An 18,199-nucleotide genomic window follows, 5' to 3' on the forward strand; every position below is an offset into this window, starting at 1 on the left:
CACTTGCCCCTGGGCGCAAGACCTGCTGTGCCTCTAGGTTTTCTAACCATTGCCAGGGTCAATTTACAAGGTTGAGTGTCCTCTTCACACAGGTACGGTATATGCTGCTAATCAACCTGAGAGATGATTACCAAATTAAAACTTCTTGTCTGTGCATCTCCGATTGGCATAATTTCAACCCTAAAATAAAAAATGAATAGATAACAGGATTGATTTGGCCTCAGATCTTTCCTTTCCATCACTTCTTTACATTCCCCTCTTGGGACCTTTCGAAGGTTTTATTGATGTAGGGGGCCTAGAGAACTCAAGGTTTACAAAGCCTACGCAGTGTAGAAATGTGAATGTTAAGCCTTCTTAGAAAATGTTTGCCCTTGACCAGTATCAGGGCAACTTAAAGGTAGCACATTGCTCCTTCGTTCCCTGAATATAATGGTACCTTCTGGCCCATAGTTTGTTCTCTGTAGCTCCCCTGAGCAAAAGTGTTAGGTAAAAGGTTATCATCCTACTGTACCTCTTGAAACTTTTCACTACCTATGTGATGTCTTGCATTCCCATGTGATTCAAGAAGCCAGCCTGATCCACAGAATTTCTTGGACTCTGATTTACATGTCCATCTCAGGCAAAGCTCAAAGATAACTTGGCTCATAAACAGAATAACTAGGGGCGTACTTCCTTTCTCTCTCACTCACTTTATAAGTGAGGTTAAAATAATCTCCCCATATGCATCTGCTGACAATAAAACTTAGCCCAGTATCACCCACTTTGTATTAATTTGAATAGTGGCAACAGATGTACAGCTTTGATGTCACGGAGACCTTGTAGTTAGGACAGGAGAATGTCATATTTTTCCTACTAAAGAAAATAGCCTCATTTTCAAAATCATGTCATTGTTTAAATGTATCCCTTGGTGATGGATGGGGCAGCCTTCAGTTGCTTCTGGTCAACTTCATAAGGTGACATTTGTCCTGTGTAGGCTAGCTACAGCAAGTACACTCTGGCTAAACATAGAAAATCCTATTTTAATGGTGATTTTTCAACATCACTTACTTGTGGATCTTATGTACGCATTGCTTCCTACCTTGGCCAGATTCTGTTATATGTAATTTGTGTAGAAATTCAAAAGGATGACCCTGGGTTTCCACTAGCACTCCTAAATTGCTGTCACATACAGAGGAGACAGCTGGATACTAGTCATGCAGTGAGGAGACAAGCAAATGAATAGCATCTTTTGCTTAGCATCATCCCTTGCACAGCCAGAGATGCGAATGACAAGAAAGGTGTCAGGTGTGGTAATTTCCCCACTCTTGTTGAAAGGTTTTTTTCCCCCAACCTGACTTGTTTTTGGCAGGCAGCTATTTTAGTAGTATATAGAATCTGCACGCCTCTTTTTATTGCATAGTACCCTTGGCACTGAAATATCCCTGAGGCCTAAAATGGCATTGATGGGTCATTTAGCTATAGACAATGTAGATTCCATACTTTTGTGGGGTTGAGGAAGAGAACAGAAGTAGAGTAAATGAAGTCTCTCAAGGTAGATTAACCAAGCTTTTCCCATTGCTTTTCATTGCCAGCTGAACTGAAATGTATGGCTACATCTCAGTCATATCTTCTGAGCAATCTGCTTTCTGCTGTCTTAATTGGCATGAATCAAAAGGAGTGCTGTTTACTTTTAACAACTTGCTAGCTATTCATTTTCCTGCCTCTGGGAAAATAGCTATTGTAAGGGGAATGGCGAGGGTATCAGTGTTGCGTAGCTGTTCTAGGAAGGTAGTGAAGGAAACCTTTTTGGACACTGGACTGCAAAGTCACCTCCGTGAAGTTTAGATGGTGGCAACAAACTGAAGAAGGAAGAGAGGGGATGATAACAAAGGCAGAGAAGAGCAAATAGAGAAAAGTGGCTTCTCATTCTGATCCCAAATTTTACTGTCCTTTTTTCTGTTCTCCTCTCCCTTTTTTCCCTCTGAGGCAATCATCCTGCTTAGCTACTTTGTTTTCATGATAAAGGCTATCCCACAAGGTTTATTGCTTTCTGGCATTAAAAATGCAGGTAACTAGCCCCAGGGTGCAGAGGATGGGTATAAGAAGTAACAGCTTCCATTAGCATTGGTTTACTTTGCAAGAGCAGCTGACTTAAAAGGCCAACCGTATATATGAAAAGCGTGCTTGCATCCTCTGGAAAGAAAAGGCTGGTAAGCCCTTCGGGCTTTTTGTGTGATTGTTTCCTTCCACAGCTGTGTTTTTGAACTGCTCTTCCTGTGTTCTGTTATAGAATAGTCTTACAGGAACCAATCATTAGCGCTAAAATACCTCAGGTAGGAGTGCCAGTGTGACCTGCCAACCAATCAGATTGTGGATTGCAGTGAAAAAACAACAACCTTGAATTAATACTAACAGTTCCAACATCAAATTAGAGATGGGAACAGAGTCTTTTTTTTTTTTTAAGGCCAACATACATTTGTGAGCATGTGATCAGAAACTCCAGTACATCTCAGTGCTGCACAAACCATACATTCGTAACAAATAGGGCAACTTTCCTAAACCAAAGTAGAAGCAACGAGGCAAGTTCCTTGATTTGTCACCCATACACAACCAGTGCAGCAGAAGCACATTTTTATTCTCTTTTTTCCTGTTCTATAATCATGCTTCATACAGGGCATACCTGCTGACTGTTTTGCAAGAAAACCTGGGCATTGGTTAGATCCCATTCTGTTATCTGTTACTTAGTTTGGAAGTAGACACTTGAATTTGAGGGAAAGAAGGAAAGAAAGAAAGAAAGAAAGAAAGAAAGAAAGAAAGAAAGAAAGAAAGAAAGAAAGAAATCAAAACAATTGGTTGGAGTTATTTTCTGAGATTTGGCAACTGTCAACAGCATAAGTGGTGTCCTGATGGTGCCCTAGAGACAAGAAGCTGGTTCACATAATAGAATTCCAGCAAATGTTCTTTGCTGCTTACTCTGAGGGATCGTCTCTAGTTCACTTAGTCTCACATTTATGTTGTGTTACAGAGTATTGTTGTCATCTCAAGATTTTGATGCTATGGCTCTGGTTTGTCAGGAAAGTTACCACCACTACCCAGCTGTAAATACATTTCTGAAACTTCCTAAAACCTTATAAATGGGATTAAGTGTCTCAGAGGAGATGAAACGCTGTATCTGAACATGGCTTAAGCTAGTTTACACTCAGTGTTTTTCTCCACAAAAGCAGTCTCAGCTTTCCCAAGTTATGCCCTGACAGCTCATAGGCAATTCCTGTGGTCGCAATAGGTTGCCCCACCCACTGCTGCTACATTCATAGGAATTGCTGCTGTCGTATGCAGATGGTGTGACCTCCAGTTCACACATTGTATTTTTCCCCACATGGGCACATACTCTGGAATGGTCATGACTGTGCACATGGAAGAAAGAATGTATTATGTGCAGCTTTGACATTGCAAGGAATCTACGACTATTATTTGAAAACAAAAAAGAACTAGAAGATGGTGCTCAAGTATGCCAAAACCTTAAAGCACCAGTATCTGCAAAATTCTTATAGCATCATTGTCTTGAGGGTACAGTAAGACATGACAAGAGGAGAGAGGAGCAGAAATCATATTTTGGATCATGGCTGTGGTTTGTGTGTGTTTCTCTACAATGTCATGAATATCAGTGTGCGATCAACTCTGGAGCCATGTCGTTTATACTAGGCCTTAAGGGTTCACACTGCAAAAATAACCACAAGAAGTATGTGTGTGTAAAGCACGGTCCTTGTGTTCATATCAGAGAATTCTTCAACTTAAAAGCTTCTTTGCATATTGATAAAATAAACGATTGCATCATTCTCTGACTTTTCTATGAAAAGCATTTGTCCCATACACTTGTAAAGTGAAGAGGTGTAAAAAGTTAACATGGCAAAGTTATGACTGTACCCAAAAGCCCCTATAATAGTTTCAGTATTCACTGAAACTTTGGTTTGGCTGAACTAGTGTTTGTATTGCTTGAAAAAGGTACTGAAACCACAGCTGTTTTGTGGGGGATACTCAAAAATCCAGAGAGATGTTTCGTTATGCCTTTGGTTGCTGAGCTGTTGTTTATATTCCTGCTTTTTCAGTTGCCCTCCAGAAAGCAGAATAATTGAGCTTGGTGTATTTCTGCCACATTGCTCAGGATATCCCATGTGACTGATAGATGAGAACCCTACAACCCAAGTTTGTAGGGCTCCTTATGTATACATGGGATGGGAAAGGATAATTAAAGACAGCTTCCCACTTTGCTAAAGCAGCACCTGTGCTTGCTGCTCTCATTTATATGTCTTCATGCTGAAGCAGATAGCCATACAATGCGAAGAGCCTTTCCTTTGCCGTACATTTGCTCCTTAAGCAGCCACGACCACATTGCTTCCCTCCCCTGCCTTGCTTCCTCTTTACGATAGAGGCTTTGTTTATGGCAGAAAGGAATCTGGCATCGCATGCTCACAGTTAAAACTCAATTGGTTTTGAAGGTGATGACAATGCGGTCAATGTCCTTTACCTAATTGAAATTTGGAGGATTTGGCACAAATCACCTAGAAATTGAGATTAAATAATTTTAAGCATATGCTCATTACTGCCCAGCTGCAGAGAAATATAGAACAGCTGGTCATGATCTGTCCCTTTCACTGGTTGACAAGAACACTCAATATTGCTTTTAAGGCTGTCCTGTGATGATTAGGGTTATTTGTGAGTAGCTGCAGAGAAGTGTAAAATAATACTTGAGGGGGGGAGAACAGGATAATCCTATGTGATCTAGTCAGCAGGCCTCTTCTGGGAGAGCTGTGGACATGCCATAATTGTAGGAGGGTGATGTTTTGCAGGGTCCCCTATGCATGCTCTAAGGAATTTCAGATAACTTCAGAGTAGTGCAAAAGTCCAGAAAGTCCTGCTGCGTGAAGAATCTTGCACCAGGATTTTACATGTCTGTTTCACAGACACACATCTAAAACATTCCTATGGTCTGGAGAAATAAGTTCATTACATTTTTTTTCCTTGTTGCATTATGACCTGCTAAATTTCAAGCAAGCACCATCAACACAAACAGCTACTTGTACATGCTCCTTCCTTTTCAGTGAGGAGCATGTTAGAGATTCATTTAATCCCAGCTCTTGACTTCATTCAACACATCCATAGTAAGGATTTGCAGTCTTTTGCATCAACACTGATGCAGTCATTCACACGTACACATCTGCCATTTTGTATTAACAATTTCACCTCTGCATAAGTGCATGCTTACCAGAAAATACACATCAACCTTTTAAACTTCATTTTTCCAATGAATTATTTTTCCTTTCCCCTCCATTCGTTGTGCAGTCAGCTGAAGAAATGTTAAGATCTCGCTCTAAATCTCTCAGTGGAGTCTCTGTTCCCTTCTCTGATATAACAGATGGGTTATTGCTTGTTATAATTATTAACATTTGTGGTGTGGGTCGGGGTTAGGGTGGGGTTGGATGGATTTATTTATTTATTTATTTATTTTTGGGGGGTGTATATGGGACTTGTTTAAGGTATGCAATGTTAACTCCAGTGGTGACTGATTGTTTCCGTAATAGCAGGTCTTTGTGGCTGCACGCTCTAGTTATTGAGGCTGTGTACTTCACCAAGCTTGTGGTAGAGTCTAGGGCAAACTGCTGTCCCAAGAGAATGCTGGGATAGATAGAACTAGCCAATATCAGTCTGAACGTGGTGATTTTGCTGGTTGTTTTTAGTTCCAAATGTCGGCATGCTTAGTTTTCATTTTCTTTGTCAAATTTGATTAATAAATGTTACACCATTCCCTTTTCCCACCCTGATTCCGCTCTGTTTTATTCCTTTACAAGAAATGCAAGTTAAAGAGACTGAAATGGGGAAAACCTTTCCTTCTTTTCAAACTGCATCTTGTCCTCATGTTCACAATCCTGCCGAACACAACTGATTATCTGAAATGTCAGTAGAAAAATATCTTGGGAAAGGAGCGTGCTGGGCACATTTTGAGGCAAGCTGCTCAACCGTCACTGTTGCCAAAGACGGAAATGGCTAAATCTGAGCATGCCTGAATATCAGATGCATTGGTAGTTCTGCAGCCTGATTTTCGAAAAAGGAAAGAAAAGGGATGATTGCTGCGAATGTGTATCAAAGCTTACTTTGATCTGCTGTTCACTGTAAAATTCTCTCTTAGCTACTAGTGAGCAGCACAATGGGATTAACAAAGAATTAAAACAGAGCTACTGTGGGAGGCTTAGTGTCATGTCATTTCCCTATTTAGGGAGATGCAATAGAGCAATTCTCCACTCTGGTGTAGCAGGGGACTATTTTGGTGCCTATTTTTGGAATTGCCTTAATGCACCATACATAGGTAAAGCAACTTGCATGTGAATCAGGGAGAAGGACCCTCCTTCCCTCCAATAGAGCTTTGAAGATTAGTCATTTCCAAAGGGTTTGTACGCTGCAGAAGTGGAACAACTGAAAAATTTGCAATATTTACTATGAGCTTCTCCACCTGTAATAGCTAGATGGGGAGGAGATACTATTGTGTTCATACTGAATTTGCATTCATAATGAATCTGTTCCATACTTCTAACACATCTGCATTCTTTTGTTTTAGGCTGCCCTCTTCCTTGCACCCCCCCCTCGAAATACAGTAACTCCAATAAAAGACAGAAGTATAAAATTAAAATTACAATTGTCCCTGCACAGCTATGGATACTATGCAATAGATGGGACAAAACATGCACCTGGCTTTTGCAGCCTTGTGGTTCACTTCATTAGGTAGTAGTTGCCATTTTGATCTCAGAGAACCTAAAGTACAAGTGAGGTGAAATGGCATATTTTTATTGAATGAACCCTAGGTTGGTTGCAGGAATGTTAGTATTCTTTTTAGTTTTTCCGAAATCTTTTGAGTTACTGGAATTATTGGGTTATTGGCATAATGCAAGTTTGAGAACCCACACAATATCTTCTTTATTTACACAGAGGATGTTTAACTCAGTGACAGTAGTTTCAAGCTTCATGATTTGCTGTTATAATTTCTGTTCTGTATAAGCCATTTGAGTGAATGTTGAGATGGAACTTTTAGAAAAGAAGAAGGTCTCTCCATTCCATGGGATATCATTTTCAAGCTGTTTTTACATCATTTGTCTTAATTATGTCATTGGTCCAGTAAAATTGCAATAAGAAGATCAATTTTATCAATATGGTAAAATAAAAAGATGCAATAAGAAGTTTCCTTCTAATGATTGCAATGGGGACCTAGAACATGCTAGTGTTTTTAAAACTTAAATTGTATTCCAAGAACAATTAAAATAAAATAAAAGGTCCAGCAACAAAGCACAAATGTTCCATAAAATCATATTGTACAGCTGAGCCACGCATTAAAAGAAAACTTGATTAATGTCTCTTCATAATGTCCTACTCTTAAGCAATGTTTACTAATATTAGTAGCACTAACAACATGTGGCTGTACAACATGAAGACTTGAACTGAGTCCTTCTTTAAAGACTTCAGGTTGAGACAGGCAGGCAGTTTTGTGCAAGGGAGAAGTTGGGAGCATGGGCAGGTAGTTGCATGAATGAGAGAAAATGGGGTTACGAGGCTTGGTAAGGGGAGCTTAAATGTGACTAGCAGCAGATACAGAGAAGAGATGGGGTAGTGGTAGTCCAGGAAATGGTTTATAGAAGGTGTAAAGGATTTGTGGAGGGCTTAATGGAGGGGTGAGGAAAGCATGCTGTTTTTCGCTGATGAAGACTGTGTGTTACAGATATGGTAGTTCATAAAAGTTAAGTGGAGGGTCTTACAAGCTAAGACTCAGTCATAGTCTTTGTCCTAAGCAAGAAAGTGCTGCTGCAGAGACTTAAGTGGGAAGTCTTTGGCATAGCAAGAAGAGGCTGGGGAAAAACCACACACAGAGAGGTATTCTGAATTGACTGAAGAAATAGGGGAGAATGAGATGGCAGGAAGGAAGTCCATCCATATGAATGGCACTTTAGTTCTTTGGAGACACATAGGGTTTGATCTTAACAGTCTGCTTTTGAGATTTCATTTCAACATGCATTTTCATGTATAGAATTTGCCTCTCAAATGTTGACTTTACCTTGTACATGTGCCTGTAATGATGAATTTCAGGCCTCCATCCAATTTAAGCAAACCTACTTGGGGACAATTCTTTTCCTGTGTGTGTGTGTGTGTGTGTGTGTGTGTGTGGCGTCATGCAGCTTGCATTATACATTTGCTGCCCTTAGAGATGACTCTGTTGGTTGCTTGTCTCTTGGGTTATCTACCCTTTCGGTTCTGGCTAGCCCAGATGATCAGGGCTATGAAACTGGTTCATGTGCATCTTGATGCCTCTCTTGAGGATCTGGGCTTGAAACTTTCCCTTTTCCTCAACTAACAACAATAAAGTAGGAGAATCTCTGCAATATTCTGGTTAAAATGATAACCATTTGTGACACTTGCTCCCTCCCAAGGAACTCTCTTTACCGTGGTTATGTCATGGGGTGGGATGACAGCATCTCTCTTTTTGTTTTTCTTGCTGATTCATCCTCCTGCAGAGACTACCATAGCAGAGTCTCTTCCATCCGAATCGTCTGACAAGAGACATGTGTGATGCGGAATTTCCCCTCCGCCACTTGGGGGAAGGGGGAAATGACAAAATATGCAAAGGGGTTGGGCAGCCTCTCATGATTTAATGTGACATCGGAGTCGATGCAGTTTGAAACACCTCCTCTCTATGTGTTGTATGTATGGCTCTACTTTGTTTGAGGGGACAGGTATCTATAAAGTCAGTTCTCTTCTTTCCTGCAGGGCGGATATGCAGCCTACAGATATGCACAGCCTGCTACCGCAACGGCAGCCACTGCTGCTGCAGCCGCTGCAGCGGCTTACAGCGATGGGTATGTAAGGAGGGGGTGGTTCCGGTGTATCTGGGGATCAAAGGGTATTGTTCCATCCCAGCCCTCCATTGCCCCATGCTTCCCAACACACCCTGGATGCAAACTTTAAAAGCACCACTTCCAACTGGGCAGTGTAGCTAGCAGCTGTTACATGGCGAGTGCGTTCTAAGCATATAGTTCCGCGTCATCACTTCCTCCCTCTTCCAAAAGAGGCAGCCAGGCTTTGTGTCAGGAGCAAAACAGCCAACTCTGCTCCTAGTCCTTTGACAAGGCACTGGCCTTTGCGATTGTCACATGTTGGGTGCCGGAAAGGACAGTGGTAATTTGTGCAAGGGTGCATTAGTTTATATTGCTTGCGTTGTGGATACCACGCAAGTTGTACTCACGAAGGAGAACAATAAACAGGCCCAGCTTTAGCCCCACTGGTGATGAGCCTTGCTGCCCTCATCCTGTGTCCTGGACCAGATGGAATGGGAAACTCTGCAGGTACTGATAGAGAGATCTCAGGGGTGGGTTCTCATGTGTTTTTGTGAATAGCTGTCTGTGACTAAATAAATGGCTTGTCACTAGATTGTGCCCAGATAGTCACTGGGCAGCATTGTGAAGTTGCAGCAACCCAGCTCTATCCTCCTTTGAATCCTGATCTGCAGTAGAAATTAGCAGACCTTTCAGTCCCCATGACGGATAGTGCTTGGTGCATGGTTCTTTTCTCCAAAGACCAGCAGAAATGCAAACCTGTTGTGTTATTGCTCTGTGTTGATTGCAAGAGGCCACTATAAAAACATGGTGGTGTGGATCAACCCTCCTAGTTCATCACTTTCCTTATTAGCTACCAGACTCAAAATGTCAACCTATTAAATTATTACTCGGTTTGTCATTTGAAACAGGCTGTTTACACATCTCCACCCCTGCCCCCTGCAAGTCCTGCATGAAGCAGCATGGGGGGGACGGGGACAGAGAGGAATGGCAGCCATTTTGTGGCTTCACTAGCCATCAGCTAGTTTTAAATGGATAGGAGAATATTTTTTTGCGTGCCTCCCATTTCTCTGCTGGTGGCATGGCTGCAAGTTGTCAAGTGTTTAAAGATCCTTGGATCATAAGCACTATATGCAGAGCAATTTTTCATAATTCAGAGTGGCTTACAAAGTAACAAAGCATTTGCATTGGAAGTGCAATTTGTGTAACTTTCGCTCTTATTCTGTACCTTTTACTTCAAGCTCCCATTTCACAGCCCTGTTTGGCATTCCTGCAGCATGTGCCTGAATGCCACCTCTTTTGCATTAGTGTGTGCTCTGGATTTTGGGAACCCACTTAAAGTGGGTGTCTTAAGGTGCCAAGCATGATGTCTGCCTCATTCCTTGCAAGGCTCACACTTGCCTGCCTGCCTGCCTACCTACCTAAATGATCAGCTATAGCCATTTTATGGGTTGCAGGATTAAGGATTTCTTGAAATCTAAAATCATGACCCTCTCATGTTGAAACAAAAGGCAACTTGCTTGCTGTGGGCAAAAGCAGTCCAGAATGACTTTTTTTAAGGACGAAGTTTTAATTTAATTTTGATATTTGGGTGCTCGTTATTTCTGAGCATTTAGAGTTAGCAGGCTTGTGTATCAACTCAAGAATTCCCTCTTGAAATAAGTTGCCTCTTCGGATATGGAGAGCTGAGAATAAGGGACCATACAGCTTCCTTTTTCTCTGATGAAGCAGATGTCTTGTAAGCCTGTGAAGTGACTTTGCCCCCTTCCCCTTCTCTTTCTTCAGTTATGGCAGGGTGTACACAGCAGACCCTTACCACGCCCTTGCCCCTGCCGCTAGCTATGGAGTTGGCGCTGTGGTGAGTATGTCTTTTCTCTCACATTCACAGGTTTTTTTTATTTTACCAAGAGACCTTGGCCTGCAATAGTGTCTCTAGATAATGTCATGGGTTGTAAGTGAAGCATCAGAAGTACCGTGTTTTAAACTGGACATTGGTTTATTGAGTTGTGTCTGCCAGAGGGGCTGTGAATTATTCCTAATGGTTTGTCTGGAAGCTGAGCTATAACAGTCCCCGGCTTCCTTTATTTCTGCTTTCAAGCATTCCCAGGTTTTTCTACAAGTAGTCTGTCTGCTCATGATCTTCCATTCCTTGAGAGCAACTTTCGGTTTAGCTTCTAAGTCATGTAGACTCAGCTCTGTATGCTGGCTCCCAGAGATCCATGCTGTGACGCCCAAAGGAACTGGCTTAGCAACCAGAAGGGCACAGACCAACAATAAAGAAGAACTAGGAGGCTAGAAGGGCAGGGTCTGTCGTTGTCACAGATTGTCTGCTCTTGATCTAAGAAGTGTAAATGGGGCGTAATATTCATAGACGCATGCTGGAGACTGCCACCTAACCACCGTCTTTCCCCTGCCCCTGTCTGTTATCTTCTGCAGGCAAGTTTATACCGAGGTGGCTACAGCCGATTCGCCCCTTACTGAAGTGACATGAGCCCCCTGCAAGTGGGACAGCCCCCCCAGTTCATGAGGCCTGGCTATTGCAATATTTACTAGTAGAGGAACTCTATAGCAAGAAGAGGAGGAAAACAAAAGAAAAAAAACGAGAAATACTTTTTTATACCTCACTATGTTCTTTGAATATGTATTTTTCCTTTAAATTTCTGCCTTTAATTCTTTTGTTCCAAAGATTGTGCATTTTTGGGGTTTTTTTGGTTTTGTTTTTTTAAAAACTGTGGTAAACATAATGCATTTCCATGTGTGTATATGCGTAGCTTATCCTACCAATCATAAAAAGAAATGAATAGTGCTAAGGAGCACCATTAGGAACCAGTATCATGGAACTAAATCAGGAACATGCAGACGTTTTATTTTACCTGGGTCTGGTGCCTGAAGCCTGCGATACACAAGGAATAGCCCCCTCCTCCTGCAAAGGGCAGTGCTGATTGGCTGCAGCTGGAACCTGCATGCTGTTTGGAAACACAAAATGTTCCCTTTTTATCATCACCTGACAAACATGGGCTCAGGACAGTTCTAGAAGTGTCAAGATTTTAGAGTTTTCAAGACAAGACTCCTCAAAACTGCCCAAAGACTTCGTCTGTTAATGGTTTTAGGGGGACAAGACTTGAAATACATTTATGATCTTACTGCTTCTATACATAAGGCCCCCCTTTAGTGATTAACGTCCACTACCAAGGCTGTCCTTAGTTTCTTTCACTTGCTATGGTCTTCCTCTCTTCCTGCCCTTCCCCTCTTTTCTTTTCTGGAGGAGCAGCAGATGTGGGACAACGACTGCAGAACTTGAAGCCATGGTGAAGAGTTACATCTTCAATAACAAGGAATCTGATGGCCATGTCGTGCACACCCTGAAGTTATAGAAGAATGATTGGGGGGTGGGGGAGCTTGCACCAGTGCCACTCTGAGCTAATCAGTCACCCAGTTTCCAAGATCCTTCTTCTTTTCACCATAAGATACTTAGCTTTGCTGCAAGTATGCCACCAAAAAAATTGCATGAAGAGAAGAATATGGCCTGGATTATGAACCTAGAAAAGCAGCAGAGGCAGTGGGAACGATATTTTGTGTTGCAAAACTATACTTAAAGTAATCCTTGTGTAGCTTCAGCGTCTGGGGACAAGCAGAAATATATTTCAAAACACGATTTATAAATGGAAGAAACTTCTGACTTATTATGTAACACAGAGCCTTTAGTGGGTCATCTTCTGCCTCTCTGGAGAGAAATCTGTGTCCATACTGCTCAGCTTGGATATGAAGTGCAGGTTGTGAGGTCTTCAAAAAGACTCTGAGCCCAGGGATCCCCCTCCTTTACATTTTTTAAAAATATCATGGAATGTCCTTTTTATTATGCAGTGGGTTATCTTGTAAATTGCTATAGAAGCATTAGTGTGATGACAAGCAAGCCTCTGCTCCCAGATATCTACCGCCAACATTTGGAAATTAAAAGGGGCAGATGAGGTCCTGCTTTGCCCTCTAAGCTTTCTTGATTCTCTCAGCACCTCTTGCAGACTCTCTGCAGTTTTGTCCTGAAAAAAACCCTACATGTTAGAGAAGCACAATTCCCTTTGGCTCCTTGGCCTGCCTACATTGGTACGGGGTGACCTTTCGCCCCTGGAAGGGCAGCTAGGGGTGGACTTGTAGCTGAAGCCTTCTCAACTTCTGCCATCATCTGCTCACCACCAGTGACGCCAGCTTAGGAACGGAGACACCTTGTTGCCGCTATTGAGGAGGTTCGCTGACCCAGCCTACACATAACTTGCATCTTCTGCTCCCACTCCTGTAGTGCCCTCTCAGCGCTTGCCAGAGAGCACCAAGGATGCTGAACAGGGTTCCTGAAGCAAGAAGGACAGAGGAGATCTGAATTAAGCTAGAGACTCTTAACCATATTGATTCTCCGGAACAAGGCGACACCAAACTGCCAGCCTATTGGCCACTTTTTGTTTTCGTTTTGTTTTTGTTGTCTTGCTTTTCAAGCCAAAGTTTGGTTTGTTGCTGTTTATGACAATTTCTGTTGGTTTTTGTATATAAATATTTTAGTTAGGTTGAAAATATGGAATAGGGGAGTGGGGTGTCAGGGCTAACATGAAATCAAGGAAAATTAAGAGGAAGGTCAGGTTTTACAACTTGCATAAATTTTCTAGTGTCATATTCTCCGGAAGTCTGTTTCCATCACAAAGTGAAATGGGGGGGGGAGTCGGGGGGGGGGTTAGGATCGGGTTCCTGCTAGGGGAATGAGACACAGCAAATACCTCTGAACTGCATTACCAGCCACATAGGAGGGGAGCCTTCTGTTAGCATTATGGAGAAAAGATGCAGTTTGCATATAGCTCTCTTGCATTTGAAATATCAGGTGGTTTGGATGCAAATGGATTTTCCAGGCTATGTAATTCTTCCATTAAGGAAGCTGAGCACCACTGAGTGCTGGTCATGAAAGGCCAAGTGGACCTACTAGCACATCCCATTATAAATAATTCCTGGTTTGAGCATCGGTCACCTTGGCCTTTATCTGAGCTGCTGTGCATGCCCTGAAATCTGATTTTGATCAAGGCACTTTCCTGTTAAACGAAAGAACAAGGCTTCCCCTCTTCTGTGCTCGTCAGTGATGTCACTTTGACAATACATTCCCATCTACAGGTATCTCCGAAGCCTCAGAATATCTTAACGAACCGGTCTTGTTATATTGCAGCTTTTTAGTAAGATATTATACGGTTATCCTTCCTAGAGTGGCTGCAACACCTTTATAGATGTGGGTACAAAGTTAAAGCTTTGCAGGTCTTCCTAAGAGCAACCCTCAATACTAGAATAGATGTGGAGGAACACTTCAAATTTCAAGGCTAGAAACCAAATTTAGCCGAAGTATCCTTTGCTGTGTCCCACTCCTAAAGAGGGAGTTGGAAGGGAATCTGGGAGATATAATGCTGCTTGTCAGTGCTCCAGCATGCCAGCATCTGAGAGATCCTTAGCTCTTTTGGCGTTGGTGGGCAAGGAGACTATAATAGGGTGTTGCCGGTTTGCACTGGTTTTAACATAGGAAAGCGAAAACCCTAACGAACAAGGTGAAGAACCAGTGTAAAGGGTTTTTTGTGTGTGTGTTTTTATTTGTCATGCTCTTGGGAATGTCAAACATGTTTGTAGTATACACCAGTGTGACTTGATTCTTAGTTGCATAAAACACTATTTTGATGATGATATTGTCTGAACAGCCCACCCTTCTCTGCCCACTCCCTGCCTCCCTTTCCTATTTTGAAATTGCTTTTTATTCTGTAATGAAAAGAAATGAAACCTCCAGTTAATGAGGCAAGCTGATTTCTGGTTGTCGAGTAAAACTGGTCTTTTCTGTGTATTTTGCGGGTGTTCTTCTCCTTCACCCTCCCTTGGTCAGTTTAATCCCAAGACACAAAGTGCAGCACTCCTGGTTCTCCTCTGTGAAGCAAACTGCAGTAAGATGTCAGTTTTCAGAGCTGTCTGCCATAACTAACGGTGAGGAAAGAACACACTGGGAATAATGTAATCCTCTGCAGTAACTTTGTCGAGTTGACATTTCCAGGCTGTGGCCAGGTACATATTAGGAGGACTTCCAGATAAATTGAATCTAAACACTGCCAGTTGAGGAGGACTGGAAACTGAATAAAACAACAACTGCTCCTCAGCAGTTGCCATCTTTCCTGCCAAGGTCCCCCCCGCCCCAAAGCCGTCCACTGGAGTATTCATTTGGCTGGTAGTCTTCATCATGCCACTTAGCTAATAGTGTTTTTCCTCCCTCATTTTTGTTTTTTAAGGAATGATTGGAAGCATCTTGCTTGGTTTTCTCTCTTTCAGTGGCGGAAGATTGGAGTCCAGTTCTTGCTGCTTTAATAAGCAACTTGTCAAGGAATCTAGTTATATACTCAAAATAGTCATGCATTGCAGTTTGGGCAGCTCACCCTGCCTACAGTCTAAAAGAGATAAAAGTAATCCTGGAGATACAATTTGGGTTAGTTTTTGTTTTTGCTTAAAAAAAATAATAATGTGTAAATAGCTGGGGCAAAACCCTGGCCCAGTGGCAAATGTCAGGCAGGACTGTAGGGCAGTACCAAGACAATTTAGAGTTTACTATCTGCCCGAGTTGATTTAATACTTGGGAGTTTTTCAGTGCAAGGCCTGAAATGCCCCAAACTGATTTGCCCATTCTTGCAGTGTCTCCTGCACCTCTCCCTTGCCAGATCACCTTGGGACATAGGATGCATTGTAGTTAGACGCTCTCCCCTCCTCTGGATCAATTCCCAGGGTGCCCAAGCTGCTTGTCCAGGGTCTCATTTCCCTGTTGACACTGGAGAAGTAGAAGTCTCTAACATCCCTACCCCTGCCCCCTGGTTAAGTATCATATTGTACAGTAGCTTTCAAACCATACAGTATTCATTGGGTTACTCTTATTATTATCAAGTAGCTGGAATTGTGAAGGTCGGAGTAGTTAGATCTTTAGCTTTTATTCCTTTTTTTGTATTACTATCCATGTGTATAAATTATTGATCATGTTGCTGGCTTTTATAAACTCTAAGCAAGGGAGGAGCCCTTCTTCACCCTTTGCAAATGGTAATGAAGCACTGTTTTTAAATAAAAGAGAGAAACACCACTCCTGGACTAAAGTGTTTTTATTCAATAGATTTCATATACGAGTCCCCGCTTCCTGTTTCCATTTACGACAGTGATGGGGATCCTGCGCCAATGGTCAGAGAGGATGGGAGTTGTAATCCAGCAACATCTGGAGGGATTTTTCTGCTTTGATCTAAAGAGCAAATCCGATCCCATTAAGGAATGAATTGTGAAGCTCCAAGAAACCAGACCTGGACAAAATGGACAAGCATACAGTACATAGAGGTTTTGACAGAATGCCAGACTATACAATCAAAATAAATCAGAGATGTTTCTGTGATGATTCAGCTTGCTAATTTTTGATGCTCTGAAACATCTGGCATTTCCAGTTTGGAAGGAAAATAGAAAATATGAGAGGAAAGAGGTGCAGGGATAGAGGAAACATGTTTGTTAGCCATTGAGATATTTAGTGGTTTGTTCCCTAGTATCACTGTAAACCATATCCTGGTCTTTCCTTTTTTCCGAACCTTTAGACAACAGCGCCATCAGCAGTTCAAGGTTGAAGCTTCAGTATCATTAAGGATACTCCCAGGATTTGAACAAAGCTCTAGTCTCCTTGGTGAAATCAAGGTGAAATGAGCTACTGTTGCTGTCCCTACCACCCAGCATTGTGTGCCTCCCTGTTCACTGAGCCTGGATGTCTGAAATGGTGAAGGCTGCTCACATGGGCTTCCATTCAGTTTGAAATTCTTGGGCGATCAAGGCCTCATGTGGACACCTATGCACATAGAGCTCTATATCTTCAGAAGCCCATGCTCAACATGAGGAAGTTGGGTGCAAGCAGCAGTGCCACACCATTAAATCTGCACACACGACACATGAAAAGGCTTCTTGCCTGACTTTTGTTAAATGCTTTGCCAAGTTATCAGAACCTTGATGAACTAAATTCCTCATCTGGCACTGGTCATTGGCATCTCTTGAATCCTATTTCCTGTGTTTCTGGGCAGAATTAGATGACTGCCATTAACTTGACTCTTCAAGCTATCCTTTTATTATGGCATTACACCATTGGATCAGAGATGCTGAGCTGGTTTTTCAGAAGCCTTTTCAAATCTCATTGCTGCAGTAGATTGACTGCATATGGTGGGGCAGTTGCAACTATGTGAAGAACAAATAGTGAAGAGTCTAGGCTTCAAATGGTAAAGCGTAGGCAAAGCACTGGATTCAGAAGGACCCAGGATCAGTTCCCAGCACCTGCTGTTCAATAGTCTCAGGTAGCAGGATGGAGAAAGGCCTTTGTCTGAGACCTTTGAGAGCCATTTGCATTACTGGACCAGAAAGACCAATGTTCTCCCTCTATGTGGCAACTACATACGATCATGTCTGACCCCACATCACAATTGAAATATGGGGTAACAGGAATCTGGAAATGCTTGTCTCATTGCATGCGGGGATGATACAAATAGCTGGTTATCTGCATTTGCTATGATTGCCCTTTGTTGAGTTGATAAACAGCCTCCGTGTCTCAAAACAGTTAAGTGAATCCACTCAGCACTTAGCAATGACTACATGGGGTATGGAGATCAGCAATTCCGAGGAGATTTATGTCCTGGAAAAGCTTGGGAGTCAATCCCCATGCTCTCATGCATTTAACCTCTTGCAAACAATTGTTGAAGGTTAATGCGTTTACATTTTGCAAGGTGGTCTGAGATGAGCAGGTAGAAGGTACTTTCAGCTATAAAGTATTAGTCTCTAAAACATTAGCATTTTGCAAGTAGATAAGCCTAATAACTAGAAAGCAAGAGCAAATTACACTCCTGGAAACTGCTTTTAAAGCAGGATTATTTTTGCAATTACCAGAGATATTGCTAGCCCATCCTTTACAAAGTGCACTGGGCTTGGTAGCAGTGCCACATGGTGGCTGATTAGATGTAAATAGAATATCCTCCTTTAGTTAATAGTTAGGGGTCAGTGACAAACTTGGGTTGGAAGAATGGACTTGTTGGATCAGTCACTTTGAGAAAGAGCATAATACAGATGTAGCAACAACAAAAAATATTTTTTTCGAGAAACCTAAAGCACCATAATTTGAAACACAAGATTATGGATTAGATTGCATGATAGAGCCTTGATCCAGCAAGGGAGGCTCCTCCACACAAGCTCAGACTACATGATACCGATTCAGATCTGAAATTCATGGTAGCCATCGTGCATTTTTGAGCCATGTGCCTTTTGATGGAGAGGTGCACCCCCTTCTGGAGCTGCAA

The 18,199-nt window shown here is 42.2% G+C and overlaps 1 protein-coding gene across 21 annotated transcripts in view; it reads left to right on the forward strand.

Annotated features, from left to right (window-relative positions):
- RBFOX2 (RNA binding fox-1 homolog 2) overlaps positions 1 to 15,972 on the forward strand; it is a 177,987-nt gene extending 162,015 nt beyond the window's left edge. For 10 of the 21 annotated variants that reach the window (XM_077934987.1, XM_077934990.1, XM_077934991.1 and 7 more), the window contains 4 exons: positions 2,270 to 2,312; positions 8,785 to 8,873; positions 10,635 to 10,707; positions 11,286 to 15,972. In XM_077934987.1, coding sequence (XP_077791113.1) covers positions 2,270 to 2,312; positions 8,785 to 8,873; positions 10,635 to 10,707; positions 11,286 to 11,330 — 250 coding nt within the window. In that variant the 3' untranslated portion in view covers positions 11,331 to 15,972. Of the gene's footprint in view, positions 1 to 2,269; positions 2,313 to 5,319; positions 5,397 to 8,784; positions 8,874 to 10,634; positions 10,708 to 11,285 lie in introns of those variants that run through there. The other 11 variants (XM_028745971.2, XM_028745973.2, XM_028745975.2 and 8 more) reach the window with 3 other exon arrangements.
- The last annotated feature ends 2,227 nt before the right edge of the window (positions 15,973 to 18,199 follow it).

Source organism: Podarcis muralis, chromosome 10 (assembly GCF_964188315.1).
Source record: "Podarcis muralis chromosome 10, rPodMur119.hap1.1, whole genome shotgun sequence".
NCBI lineage: Eukaryota > Metazoa > Chordata > Lepidosauria > Squamata > Lacertidae > Podarcis > Podarcis muralis.